Here is a 15,444-nt window from a genome sequence, read left to right on the forward strand (position 1 = left end):
GATTATGCCAGCTTCTGTGGATGATTTGATGTTCTGGAACTGGTCTATGAAACTCCCCGTCTTCGATCTCCACTGCGTTTTTTTTTTAAAGCGTAGAACGCCCGTTTAGTAATACGCAACTATTTAAGTAGTTCTTTAACTATCTAATCTGATCATTTCCATAAAAAATGCGTTTTCAAATAGCATTAGGGCATCTCCAACCAAAAAACCTATTTTTCACTCTACAATGCGGTAAACTTCAAAATGCAGCCATTAGACCATCTCCAAGGGTAAATCTCATTTTTCACTTCAAATTGCTGTGAAACTTAAAAATGCCGCGATTCATCTCCAATGGAACTCCATTTTGGGAAGGTAACGATCTTTTTTTTTTTCTTTCGCGCTCTTCTTGTCAAGTTCGGTAGAGCGAGAAAAATAGCGATGATGAACAGTTCAACGTCAATATTGGCATCCTACTGCTCACCCGCATGGAAATAGCAGAAATTTTACCGTTCGGCTAGAGCTCCAGGGCGACGGCATTCAAGCATTTGGAGTTCCGTTGGAGATGCCCTAAATTCTCCAATTGAACGCCATTTCTTCTTCTTTCGCGCGCTTAGGTAACCATCTTTGGCTTTCATTTCTCCTCTTTTGCGCGCTTCTTCCGCAAATTCCGTAGCTGATTTTTTTGGCGTAGGTGAATAATGCGACGATAGTTAGCGTCGCACTGTTCACCAACCAGAACTTGGCGTGCTATTAGGAATTCAAATAAAATAAATGGCATGAAGTTTGGTTGGAGATGATCTTAACGTCAAAGATTGAGATAAATAATGATCTCTGTTGAGGAAAGGGCACTGTAATAATGAGAAACCAGACGACTTCTTTTAGTTATTAGTGTGTAATCAAGTAGTCACTAACTTCAAAGAGTATTATGAAAGTTAAAAAATTAGTTGCAATAGAGAAGTCAACTATATGAGTCAAAATATCTAGGATTTGATTGTCCTTGGCTTGCTTCCTGAAGATGAAGGCGAGAAGGGGTACCTACTTAGGGCATCTCCAACGGAGAACTCCAAAATTTACCGCAAAATAACGCAGAACTTCAAAATGGCGTGGTGTTGCTCCAATCGAACGCCATTTTAGGTGTTTTTCAGAAGTTAACGATCTTCTCCCTTTCGCGCGTTTTACCGGTTGAGAGAGTAAATGGCGTGGGTGAACAGTGCAACGCTAATATTGGCGTCGCACTGTTCACCTGCAAGTAAATGACGGAAATTTTTGCGTTCGGTTGGAGCGACAGACGAACGGCATACGCTCGTTTGACATTCGGTTGGAGATGCCCTTAGCATTTGTGATCCTGTCGCTTTAGAAGAAGTAAAATTTCAGGTAAATTGGCCTACGGGAATCTATAACTGAGCAGACCTTGTTCCTTGGAGTTTTTTTTACTTTGTTTCTTCATGATAATTTGTTACTCAGTTTAGTGGACTTTCTGAGATTTTTCTGCTTCACCTTCTCCCTTTAGTCCATCATATTTTATAATCTCCGATTGATGAACCGTCTCTGTGAAGGAAACCGATCAACAAGTAGTGAGGTGGCAGAGGGGGAAAATCTCATCTTCTTCAACTGAGATGTAGAGCATGGCTTGCCGGGTGTCGCGCTGTTTCCGCGGCACGTGCCGCAGTCGGAAGGGGGCGATCGCGATGACGCTTGACCCTTGTGTCGAGATCTAACGGTGGAAGCTATTAAAAAAGTCGTATTTTTCAATACACCTATGCGCGCAGTTCCCCACCCTCGTTCGATGTGGGTCCCATCTGCCATTCCTCACCTTCTTTTGACGCCTCCAATAGAAGACGAGAAATAGAATGATAATACCTCACTTTACTCTTTAAGTAGGGGTCTGTTAGTAAGAGCAGAGAGGAGATGATCCTTTTAAGTGATCGGGTCGGTTCAAGCTATTAATAATGGAGGAAGGGGAAAGGCGAAGGGAAGCAGCCGTTCTAGTGTTCCCGCCGCCGCCGTTGCCGCACCTGTTGCGGTGGCTTTGCTATATCTGGTATTGTGTTTCAGTGATCGTCCTCCTCCCAGCTGATTTCGTTTTTTGGTTTTTGTTGATGTTCTTTGCTTTTCGGTTCGGATAGGGGAAGAGCCGAAGAGGTAAGGAGTGATGGGGAGGGGAAAGACGGAGTTGAGACGGATAGAGAACTCGAAGAGCCGGCAGGTGACCTTCTCTAAGCGGAGGAGAGGTTTTCTCAAGAAGGCATTCGAGCTCTCCATTCTTTGTGATACAGAGGTCGGCGTCATCATCTTCTCACCGCAGGGGAAGGTGCATGAGTTTGCGAGTACCAGGTTCTCTTTCTCTACCTCTTGTTGGCTTATTTGATACTGCTTCGATCTATGGTTTCGGTGGATGATTCCGAATTTCGGACTCGGTGATTCAAAACGAGTCGCGTTCTGCGTTTATAGAACTTTACTAGACCGGATTTCGGATTCCTACTGGCGAACACGTTCTTGTTTCGTTCGGAATTCTTTCTTTGGTTTTTCTTTTTTCTTTTGAGAAGTATTTGTTTTCTGTAACTGTTGATTCTCGTTCTTTTTGTTCCCCGTATATGTTTTCTTCGATTGAGGAACTATATTAGTAAAGTAAAGCGAACAACAGTAATTAGTGAGGTGGTGAGCTTCTGAAAGCATCACTGGCGGCAACTTGGAATCACGCGAAGCATGTTAGAGCTCCTTCAATTGGTTGCAGATAGAGCGTGTTTTAGAACATGAGGATCTCTTTTTTACTTATTTTGTGTTTGACAAATTGAAAGAGTAATATTTCTGATAATCATAAAATTAATATATTTTTAATAATATTTATTTGATGTTACATATATGAATAGTGATGGGTGCTTGTTGAAAGTTAAACATTAGTATTGATTTTCTAGTCTATCCAACCAAGCAAAGGAGTCTAGTAAATTTTTAGTTGAACTGTTGTATGGTACGTAGAAATTAAAGCCTTATAAGGAAGAAAATGATGATTGTGTAGCGTTTTTCTTCTTTTTTTTATGATGATGATGAAGTTGTAGTTAATGAAATGATAAGAGCAGAGAACTTCAATATGATACGTACAAATTGGTGGCGTATATGGTGATTTAGATTTCAATTGAAAAAACTTTTTCGGTCACCCTTGAACTTGGAAGACAGAATTGAATAAAACAATGTCAAATCTTAGTTCGATGGAGTGAAAATGGAGGTCAAAGCTACTTTAATGGCAGTAAAGAGAACGATAGAACCTGGTTTTTTGGCGAGTTAATTACAATTATGTTGTGTATTGAGATGTGATTGATTGAAAATTTGTGTTGACGATAGAGGAATAAACTCTAAAGTTTATATTGAACTTTTGTGCTTTTAGGTTGTTTGAAATGAAAGGTTTAAGGCTTGTGCTAGAATATTATGGATGATTCTAGATAAAATCTAATACAACTTCCATCTATTAATTGAACATCTAGAGATTTTTACAACATTAATCTTTAAATTTGAAATTTCTAGATGATCCATGACAATGACACATTTAATTTGGTTTATTTTTCAACATTCTCTCTTAAACCAATGATCCAATTGGTCATTCTTAGAATTGCCTTAAAAATTATGAATGATTTCGTCATTAGTGGCATAGTAAAAATTTTAGCAACTTGAAGTTCGATTTTTACATAAACTATTTAGAATTAACAGTTGGTTGCTTCTTTTAACATCAGTTGTAGCCAAGGCCACTTGGCAAAAAATTAAATTTCAATTGAAGGAGTGTATAATAATCCATGAGAATGTACCTTTTATATATAGAAATATCAACATAGCTTTTAAGTGTCTCCATCTACCTTTCTACATGATGCTTGTAATTTTAACTCCATGCAAAATATTTAGCCTTGTACATGTGAAACATCTCAAGCTTTTACATTTTTTGCTTTTCATATTTCACGACCATTTCAAATTCTAAGGGCTCATTATTTTCAATTAAACAAATAAATTTAAGCTCATTGAATGGTCACATCATAAAGCTCACTTGAGCTTTTTATTTTTCCTTGCCTTTGATTTCTAAAGATGTTGGTGAGGGAAGAACATGGAGAAAATAATAAAGGATCTTGTTGTTTCATGGGTACTCTCTCTTCAACTTGATCGAACAAATAATTTTTTGTTTTGCCAATCAATATTCATTTTTAATTGAAAAATGCATCTTCACTTAAAATAAATTTAGAAGTGTGAGGATCAAATAATTTATAAGCATTAGATTTATACTTGACAAAGATGTGCTAGGAGTCTTATATCTTCCTTTATCCACCTTTGTTTGTTAATATGCATATGCAATACTCTCAAACATAATATTTAAGTTTAAGATATTCAGCTTTCTCTCTATGCATGCTTCTTGAGGCATCATATTTATTAAGATTGACTGCTTGCGTTTAGGCTTAGTTGAGGGCATAGCTATCATACGTTTCACCTTGATACAATTTTTTGGCATATTGTTTCTCTTGATCACATTATATTGAGTGTTGTGCTCCTCACAATATTCATCAAATGCTTTGAAACTGAACTCGCCACCTCAATTGGATCAAATTGATTTGATTAGGTATTTACTTTATTTCTTTGGAGTTATTTTATTCATATCAAAAGCTTCCAAATTTTCTTTCAAATACGTAAAAATCTTACTTGCATAATCATCAATAAAAATGAGATGCTTTCTAAAATATTCTTGGGCACTGGTCGTCCACATATATCCACATGCACTAACTGAAGCATCTTTTTTTTTTGCTCTAAATCTTGCTTCATTCATAAATTTTTTATTGATTGCTTTCCAAAATACACATCCCTTTTTTAACTTAATTTGCATTCTTGATCTAGCGTATAAGAAAAAAGAAATTTTACAAGAATGCCCAATATTACACAAGAGCATAATCTAACATTTTGGAAATAATAGTTCTTAATTCTTAATTTTACAAGAATGCCCAATAAAGTCACTAGTAGATCACCAAACCATCAAAGGAGCACATCAAATTTTGAATTGAGAGTAACCATGGATATAGAGATTTTGACATCAGATAGGTTTTTGTCATTTCTTTTTATTTTTTTCGTTTTCTTACCCGAAGCAAGAAAAGAATCATCTTTGACCCTTTGTATAACATTTAAGTCAACATCTTTGTGAAAACCCCCTTCATCAGCTGAATGAAGCTCCCCCCTCTTCCCAAATAGGAGAACATCTAGCATAGGAATCATCACGATTGCCATCAAAAAGCATGACCTCCTTATGCAAACCCTCCAAAGTAGGCCGAGACTTATCTTCTAGATAAATATGAATGGAAATCATGAGAATTAAATTGGAGACATCATTACTACTAGGAAAAGGAAAAGAACCAACAAAATGATTCATTTGATTATGTATTTGAGATTCAAGAACAATATTAGTATACTTGTTGGCATGGTTTGGAACAACAACAATAGAGGATGAATGTTCCTCAATTTCTTCCACGAGTTTAGGACTATAAAAAGAAAGAACATTAGAAGGATCCACACATGCCTTATTAATGTCAACATCATCACTATCAGTAGAAGGCACATTAATAGGTATAATATTATCAATATCTTTGGCTTTCACTTTTCTTAAGTCAGGATGTAAAATAAAACAATCAACAGAAAAATGATTGTGAATTTTGCAATGATTACAAAAAAGAGGAACATTTTCTAATTTAACTTTCTGCATATAACCAAATGATTCAGGGCCAACCCATATTTCTTTTGGGTATATTTTGGTAATATCCATTTGAACAAGCACTCTGGCAATGGAAGGATGTGAACGAGAGGCAGTGGCTTGATCAGTTTTAAGAGAGAGACTAAAAACAGTGCCAATGATATGTAATACTTGGGGATTGAATAGATGCAACCTAAGATTAGGAAATGAGATCCTAACATAAACAATAGTTGGCTCCTTAATATCAACGAAGGGAGACCACTTCAGCACATGCATTTGACAATTGTTAATATACTAAGCTCTTCTAGCAAACATCCTATTAAAATCCAAGTCATTAGCAAGTTGAATGACAACATGTTTGACATCCAAAAGGCCAATAGAAAACATACCGAAAAGATTAAGCTTAACAAAAAACTAATGGATAGCATCAAGATTCGGTTGACACATAGGAAATTTTTGTACCAATGTAAATTCAAAAGTAGTTGCCAACTTATCCAAGACATCCTTAGAAAAAATAATAGCAAAAATAATAGCAGGAACCCCCTTATTTGTAGATTTCGTGTAGGAAAATGAAGAAGAAGAGCTCATACCAGCCACCACATCTTTGAAAGAATGCGAGTGAGAGGAAATACAACGAGTATAATCATCAAACAGACCCAGATTCTTAACTATAGAGGCATGTTTGGACGAACCCCATGGATTTGGAGGAGGCACCAGCATCCTGATGGAGCCCGAGCACCAAATTCCAAAAGACGACTTTGATACGACGAGTAGGACAAATGCTGGTTTGTGGTAGCTATGTCATTATGAGAACGAGTACTACCCAGACGAGGGGATTTTGCCTTGGCCAACGAAGGAAGCTAGAGTCGGGGGCAAACGCTGGACAAAACTTGGATATCATGAAAGAAATCGGGCATGTTGAGCTGTACTGTAACATCTTTCTTTTGGTTTAAACCCACAAAGGGGCCTACGCGTTAATCTGAAAAAAGGTACAATATCCTTAAAAGAATAAAAGCTATTTAAAAATACAGTATTTGAAGTAAAACCTATGAGCTTATGATCTTACCTAATGCAATTAGCAAAAGAAAAAACAAACATAGAGGCAAGAAGTCAACCCTCAAAAAGGAAATCCAAAAGATATTCAATGATACTCCAAAAACCAACTAAGAGAATCTAAAGCCCACAAAGCTCTTCCAAGAAACCACCATCCATAAGAAATCAGTGCAACATAGGCAACCAACCAAAAGAACCACATCAAACAACATCCAACCTGCAAAAAGACTATGACAGAAATAAGGACAACAAATGAAATAACAAATCGACGGAAGAACCGCTCCATGAAAGCCAAGCAGAGGAGAAAACACACAAACCCAGGCCCAAACTAAATAGCAAGAGAATAACCCCATCCAGAGACTGACCCCCCCCCCCCCCCCCAACACACACACAAAAGAAGCCAAAACACACAAACAACCCAACTAAACAAAATACTTGGATTTAGTAGAACAACCAACGACATTTTTGAAATGAAGCTTAATGTGTACTATAGCATCTTTTCTAGGGTTTGCCCACATTTAGGGTTTAGGGTTTGAGTGATTCCCGTTGCTCTTCAAGTCTTACAAGGTATTTTTTATGCAAGGTTTAAAATTGCGCAATTGGGTATTGAGGCGTTTTTCTTTCGTAAGGGAGGTTTAAAGCCAGAAGGCATTTTGAGTCGTAAGCCTTAAAATTCAAAAATTGTGTAAAGTTAAAACTAAATGTTTAAAAGTTATTTTTTATATAATACTCAAATAATATGTTAAATAATGACATATTAACTTTCTATTGAACTATGAATTAATAAATTTGCATATATAAATTGCTTAATAGAATTAAAATCCAAATATTACAAGAGCAAAACCACATAAATATAGAAATTACGTAAAAGTATCTTATAGCATCATATTCAACTCCATGTTCTTTCTTTCTCAGTTTCCCACTCATCAGCGTTTAATTTCTAAAAAAAGCTGACATAATTGATAATACCTCATAAATTATCTTCACTGTCATCACTGAGAGGTCTTTATTTGAGTCGTCATCATAACAAATTCGTCTCTCCCCTACCTCAATATGAGGCAGGTGGTGGTGATGTGCAGCTTTCAAGTGATTCCGGCGATGGATACAATGGTGGTGGCTACGACAAAGGCGATGGGCTGGAGGTCGAGGCGGTTGAGAGGAAGTTGTTGCAGCTTGGGGTTGCATGCAGACATGATTTATTCGGGGTTTTAGTTTAGGATTTAGGTAAGTTTTAATAAAACCAATAAGGTAAGGTGTGCCTCAAGGCGAGCCTCAGCCAAGGTAAAGCATGTAATATTAATGTTTTGGGTGTTAGATATGTAAATAACATGAAATAAAGTGGTGTGTGTGTAAATCTCCCTTTTTTTGGGATTCTAAATGTTATAATTTAACAAAATGCAATGATATTTAAATAGGAGTACATAATCAAATTAAGACATTAGTTTTTTCAATTAATTTTAATAATGATATGACAAACAAATGATAATGATAAGAATGACTTATTGATACTTTTTTGAATGCTTAAATATTGAAAATGTTGAATTTTCTTTGGGCTGCCAAATAAAGTTGGACAATTTTAGAAAATTTTAATATGACTCAACAAGAGGGCAACCCAATCAGGTACCAACAACAAATCTACAAGAGTCCACCAAACTATTAATTGAGCACACCAGCAACAAATTCCAACATTAATACTACACTGAAAAAATGATTGAGAGCTCTATTGGATCTAGAAATTCTGACTTCAGATGAATTCTTGTCATTTTTTTTCCTCTTTTTCTTACCCGAAGCAAGAATAGAATCATCTTTGACAATTTGTATAATATTTAAATCGACATCATTGTGAAAATTATTTTCATCAGGAGAATGAAGCTCTCCCTCTTTGCAAATAGACTCAGAGAGATTAGGAGGAACATCTAATATAGGGATCATTATGATTCTCATCAGAAAGCATAGCCTTATGATGCAAGCCCAACAAATTAGGCTTAGATATATCGTCCGGATAAATAGGAAAGAAAATTATGGGAATTAAATTGGAGACATCAATACTACTAGAAGAAGCATCAAAACCTACAAAAAGAGTTTTTTGAATGCAAATTTGAGCTTCAGGGACAATATTAGCATTCTCATCAATTGGGTTGCAATTAGCCAGTTCTTAAGGAAACTTAATTGGGCTATAATACCAAATATGATGCAGGACAAGTGCTAACTACTTCAATATGAACTAAATTTGAAAGGATATAGACAAAACCAAAAACTTTATAGATTCCTTATCCGATGTAAGTATGCAATGTCATAGACTTATTAATATAATCACAAGCATAATGAAAACCTTAATTTCTAGCCATGTAAACCAATCAATTTTCCTAACTAAAAGAAAGTAATAAAGAATATGACAAACTCAGATAATGATTTAATCTTTTGTAGGTTTTTGACACAATTGAAATTTGATTCACCTTCCGTGGGCTTTGGAAAAATTATTTTTTTATTAATAGATGGTATGAAAGCTTCACCTTAAATGCTCATGTAGCTATATATGTAAATCATAGAAGTTTCGTCCTCCCATCCAATTTGGGTTGTAAATTCTTTCTCCCTTTCTCACTGAAAATCTTGATTCCACCGTTATATATGATGTCACATAGATAATGCGCAACCAGTCCATATTAAAAAGGTTTATTTTCCCTAAAATTTAATGCTTCGTGTTATTATCTTCAAATACAAGATGTTCCTCCAAAATTTGAATATAACAAAATGACCTAATTTGGTCACATTTTCTAATTTTTGATTGATGACTATGTTTAATTAAAAATAGATAATTTGGATTAACTTGCTCAAGTGTCACTTTTTATATTAAAGTTAATGATGTTATGCTTACTTGTAATATAATATATTTGATATGGTTGCTACTAAATAATTAAAATTAATCATTTTATGTCATTATTCAGATCAATTTAATTTTTCATGTTTGTATGCTTGATGCATATTAATCAAGTCATTTCAAAAGTTGATGAAATTTTAACAACTTGCTATCATTCATTTTTGAGGATCAAGATTTTTCTTAGTGTTTTTTTAGTAGGATGAAACCAATTCCAAATATTTTTTAGTTAAAAGCTAGGTACAAGGCAGGTTGTAGATAAGTAGCCATGATGTTAGTTAAAGATTAAAATGCCACTGGGAAGTTACACATCATATGTCATGCAAGTAGTTAGTTAATATTTATTTTAAAGAATGTCATGTATCATATTCAAATTTGTGAGCACTCCCCAGGAAATGTGGGAATATCTTGATTTTCCAATATAACACTATTTCATGATTGGAATAAGTAAAAATTGAATCATACAAAAAAGGATAAACTGTGTTTTGGAGCACTAGTTCATGCTTTTTGGTTATGAATACATGACATATTATTAAATATCAAAATCATTTGATAAAAAAATATAAGATAACATAATTTTTTCATGGGACTAATAATGAGCTTTGAGTGTCATTTTTTCCTTCAAAATAATTGCTTTGCAGTTATTATACAAGTGTCTTATATTTCTGATTAAATATCTTTCAATATTATTAAATTTTTTTGGCCTTCTGATTAAATTCACTCCCCAACTGGCGCACGCACTCACATCTCTAAAGAGACACTGTGCTTGTCAATTCACTGTAAAGAGGGTGTGCGCGTGCTGATTATTTATGCAACAGGCAGAGTATAATCTAATTTTTTTCATTTTTCTATAAAATGTCTTAGCATGCAAAATGTCATCGAGCGATATAAAATGAACCTGGTAGACTTGAGCAGCACTAGCAGTGCAACTGAGCAAAATATTCAGGTAAAAAGATGAGTTCATTCCAACTAATTTGTTCATTTTTCCTTAAAATGCCTTTTCAATTTCTGTAATGTTTAGCCTTCAATGGTTAATTATGAGCTCGCTATTCTTTGCTCTGTCATTATTACTTGATTAAGAAATTGTTCCCAGCAATCATTTTTTGTCCTTGTATCTGTCGTTCGTGAAGTTCTTTTCCAACTAATGATCTATTTGCCCTTTCACCTTGTGGCACTAATTAGCATAACAGTGAGGTCAAGTTGTATAGTGGTGAATGCATGAAACCCACATAAATACATCATAAAAGAAAAAAAAATGTATGTAAAGAACATTTTCTGCATCAAATTTTGTGAAACTATATGTGTACAACAACATCAACAACATCAAGCCTTTATTCCACTACATGGGGTCAGCTTCATAAATCCTTTTGCTCTATTGTGTACTGTTAAGAGTCAAATTATCATTCAAATTTAATAAAAAAATATCATTTTTACTTTTTTTAGTGTAGTCTTTTTAGATCTACCAAAAAGAATATCATTATGACACACTTACTTAATTTCTCTATATTTCACACACTTTTATGCATTATATTTATTCTTAAAAAAATGAATCAGCACACTCATCCAGTCATTTGACATCTTTTAAATCTTTAAAATAATATTGAAAATTTTTGTAAGCCAAGAAATTCTTTGATCTCCTAAGCATTTTCACATCTCTATTGAAATATCATCATGTCCAACAGCTTTTTCATGCTTCGTTTTCTTTAAAGCCTCTTCAGTTTTACTAATACAACGATAAAAATAAAAATATCTATTTTCATTTAGGGTGATAAGGTCACTAAAGTCAGTTATATTATCACAATCTTCACTGAAAAATTTATCGAAATATCTCATCCACGTTTGTTGAATTTTTTTTCCTAATAAAAACTCTTTTTTATTTTCATCTTTGATGCACTTTATTTTAACTAAATTCTCACTTCTCCTATCTTTTTATTTGACTAACTTATACATATATCTTTCACCATTTGTAGTATTTAATTTATTATATAAATCATTAAAAGCTAAATTATTTGCATCGCATATTGCTTTCTTAGATTTCTTATGAATCTTTTTATATCTTTCTCAAATTTTCAAGCTTTTACATTCAAACTATTTTTATAACAAAGTTCTTTTATTTTTGATATTTCCTTGGTTATTTTGATTTCACCGTCAACTATTTTTACTCTTAGGGGTTTTCTTTTAAAATTGTATGTGTACATTAAGAGAAATACTGCACACTCCTAAAGAAATTTACACAGTAACAATCTCATGACACAACAATTTTCGTTAAGTAAAAGTGGGACATTTTGATTGTGCTGGTCCGTCTGAGATTGCTCCAACCATTGATTGGTCCACCCAAAAAAATTGGTCCAAATAATTTTTTATGTAGATTAATTTGTACGCAGAGTCGTGGTGAACATGTTGATATGATTTGTTTGAAGTGCAGCGTTGGAAGCAGGAAGCAGCTCTAAATGCGATGAAGATTGACTTCCTTGAAGCTTCCAATCGGTGAGGCTCTCGAGTTCGTGAATTTCCTTCTTCCTTCGTATTCCCACTTAAAAGAAAAAAAAAAAAAAACCTGATGTTTTCCTCTATGTGGTTGAACTTCTCATGACTGTTAAAACTGATGGTGCAGTAAGCTGATGGGCGAAAACCTGGAATCCTGCTCATTGGAAGATCTGAACAAGTTCGAGTGTCAGTTTGAGCAAGGCCTAGTCAATATTAGAGGAATAAAGGTTTGTCATTTTGACATTTCTGTTCACTTCCAGCATCACTGCAACAATTCCAGCTCATACATTTTTAACATAATTTCACTTTTTATTCTTCTAGTCTCGGTTGCTATCCCGGCAGGTAACACAACTTGAAGAGAAGGTATCTACAATCCATAAAACAAAAAATATATTTGAATTCTTGTTTAAACAGAAGTCTTCAATGTTTGCCTTATTAAATGCAGACGAGGGTGTTGTCAGAGGAAAATGAATTGCTACAGAATCAAGTAAGTTCACTTCACAAAACCAAGTTGCCTACAAAAAATTACGCTTAAATGATGAGGACATTTTTTTTTTGCTTGAAGTGCAAGGAGACCCAGCTAATCTTAGATTCCACCCGGTTGGTGGCTCTCGAAGACAACAATAATCAGCACAAGGATGTAGAAACCGACCTGTACATTGGATGTCCGGGAAAAAAAAAGATCTAATACTGCCAGAGAGGGTGACCATCTACAGTCTCAAATATTCAATAACAAAGGTTTTCTTCTTAAAATAACTCCACCAATTCTCTATAATAATTGGATGTCCGAACAGAATAATAGATGATGTAGTTATGTTTACATAATCTTCTATTCATCGAAGTTGCATAAAGCTGGTTTATTTTGTTTAGCCTGAATCGTCTACGAACTTAACTTGACGATAAACGTTAAAGGCATTTTATACATTGTACTTTGCTTTCTGCTGGCACAGTCTAGACAGAATTGAGTTTCTGGAGATGATAATTAATGTATATATACAGAGAACTGGTCTTGTTGCGTGTGCTTTAGATATGAAAAGAAATGGTCTTTGCCTCTGATAATTCTGGTGCTGTTTTGCCATAGGTTATGTACTGCTGCTCTTTGGGAAATGCTAAAAGCTTTGAAACTGATTGATGAATCTGTGCACATCTGGAACACAATCTCTGGAGTCCAACTTGATTAAAATTTGAGTCTTGATGGCTTTTTGTCGCTTCATTTGGGACGGCTATCTTATTATTTTTTAAAGCAGTTTTTTATTAAGAAGTAGTAAAAAAGACGTCCCAAATGAACCCATACAATTGTAAAAAAATTTAAAATTGGAGGGGGGAGTAGAGCTAGTGCTTTTTGCATGATCCAAAAATGCCAAACTAATTAATGAATCATCCAACAATTGCTTTCTATTATACCAAGTTTATATAGTATGTTAATAATTGACTTGAATCCAATGTTCAACAAGCAGTTTAGACTCATTGATAGATTTTGAGGGCAATACCTGCTGGAATTCAATTCGAATCTGTTCGAATCGATTCTGATTCAAATTAAAAAATCGAACAAATTTTAAATTTTCTCTATTTTTATCAACGGTTATGTTTTAGTAGCTTTTGGATTTAGGCCTCGTTTGACTAGGCTTATTTTCTCCTTTCTCCATCTGAATAAGCAGAAACTAGCTACCCTAACTGTTTGGAATAAAAGCTTAACCATAATTCCTTTTCGTCAAACTCCATTTTTTCTGTGGTTGCAAAATTTTTTTTGTTTTTGCTTATTCCGTCACAAAACGGAGTTTCAAAAGTAAAATGTCGGATCAAGCCCTACCGGCATGACCCCCGTCGTAAATCTATTATTTGATAAGAAAATAAATTAATTTTCCAACATTAAAATATTTTTTTGTTTAAGTTGAGTTTTTTTATAGAAGAATTAATTGTAAGTATAATAATAAATTAATATGATTTAAATTTTATCTTATTTGCAGTAAAAATTATATTGTATGTTAAAAAATTATGAGTTAAAAATGAAAACTTTTGAGATTATAAATTAGTAGATAATTAAATTTTTCTTAGAAAGATTTATATATATATATATATATAGTATGAAATAAATATGCTTTAATTAATATCTTACAATAAAAAGAAAAAATTTGGATGAATGCAGTTTGACCCACTCCTTCAAAATTTTTTTTTTTTTTTTAAATTTTCTTTTTAGGGTTAAGATGTAATTTTTGTATGCTTCATATTTGTTGCGGGTTGGTAAATTCGTGGCGATAGAGTAGGAGAGTTTTTTATCTTAGATTTTGAGTGATGCATGAATATAATTTAATGCATAAATAGATGATTTGAGATAGAACCGGGAAAGGGAAAAGTCACGGGCTTTTTTATGCTGAAAAGCAATGAAATGAATTTTGGTGCATTTGAGTTCGTCTTATTGTGACATTTAATTTGACTGTAAATTTCGTTGAGACTGGAGTTCGGATGGTCTTGAATTTAATTATAAAAATTTCTAATTAAAATATGCCTCAAGATTCGTGCCTAATAAAGGTGACACTAAAATTTGATGTCACACTATAAATGATTAAGATTAATATAAATTCTCTTAATTCCTCAAGTAGATGTACGTACTCTTAAAAAAGTAAGTTAAAATAAAATCGTATAAAAAATTTGTTCATGTAAAAGGATAATAATATATACATGAGTATATAGATAATAGACATCATTGATTAGTCATCTATCAAATATTTGATTATATCTACATGAATATATGTGTTTTTTTTAAATATAAAGATGCACTTGAGAAGTATTTCTTTAATCTATTCAATTTTGCAGTCTCTCATTGTGAGAGGATTAGGAGCCTTAACAAATCATTTGGGTTATTATTCAAACACTTCATCACGATCTATTTATGATGCAAGGGAGGCCCAACTGTTGGCTGATTAGATCTAGATCTATCTAAGTTGGTTGATTAGTTATGTTGAGATTATTACCTATTGACCTACTAATATTAAAATTTGATGTTGTGGTTTTCGACAAGTGTGTGCACCCTACTAAGGTTTGATTTAGAAATTTCAGTTCAAATTATTAAGGAGAGAGAATTTAATGTGTATTATTTCTTGAATATAGGTGCTTATAAATAGACATAAATGAAGAATATAAAATATAAATAAATAAAAGTGTATGGCCTAAATAATTTATTCTTCAATTATAGTCTTTCACTACAGGAAAACAGCCAATTACCGGCGGTTATGACCGGCGGTCTATGGACCGCCGGTATTAACGGCGGTATCGCCGGCGGTTTAGCCGCCTGCTTATTCCTGCTGATACCGGCAGCATTACCGGCTGTCTGTTCTGAAAG

The 15,444-nt window shown here is 33.8% G+C and overlaps 1 protein-coding gene across 6 annotated transcripts in view; it reads left to right on the plus strand.

Moving 5' to 3' along the window:
- Window positions 1-13,163, plus strand: part of LOC110111599 (MADS-box transcription factor 50) — a 51,639-nt gene extending 38,476 nt beyond the window's left edge. For all 6 annotated transcript variants that reach the window (XM_028699958.1, XM_028699959.1, XM_028699960.1 and 3 more), the window contains exons 9-14: window positions 10,482-10,563; window positions 12,043-12,104; window positions 12,232-12,331; window positions 12,426-12,467; window positions 12,550-12,591; window positions 12,670-13,163. In XM_028699958.1, the coding sequence (XP_028555791.1) occupies window positions 10,482-10,563; window positions 12,043-12,104; window positions 12,232-12,331; window positions 12,426-12,467; window positions 12,550-12,591; window positions 12,670-12,792 (451 nt within the window). In that variant the 3' untranslated portion in view covers window positions 12,793-13,163. The remainder of the gene's footprint in view (window positions 1-10,481; window positions 10,564-12,042; window positions 12,105-12,231; window positions 12,332-12,425; window positions 12,468-12,549; window positions 12,592-12,669) is intronic.
- Window positions 13,164-15,444: the final 2,281 nt, after the last annotated feature.

Source organism: Dendrobium catenatum, unplaced genomic scaffold (genome assembly GCF_001605985.2).
Source record: "Dendrobium catenatum unplaced genomic scaffold, ASM160598v2 fragScaff_scaffold_1417, whole genome shotgun sequence".
NCBI classification, from domain to species: Eukaryota; Viridiplantae; Streptophyta; class Magnoliopsida; order Asparagales; family Orchidaceae; genus Dendrobium; species Dendrobium catenatum.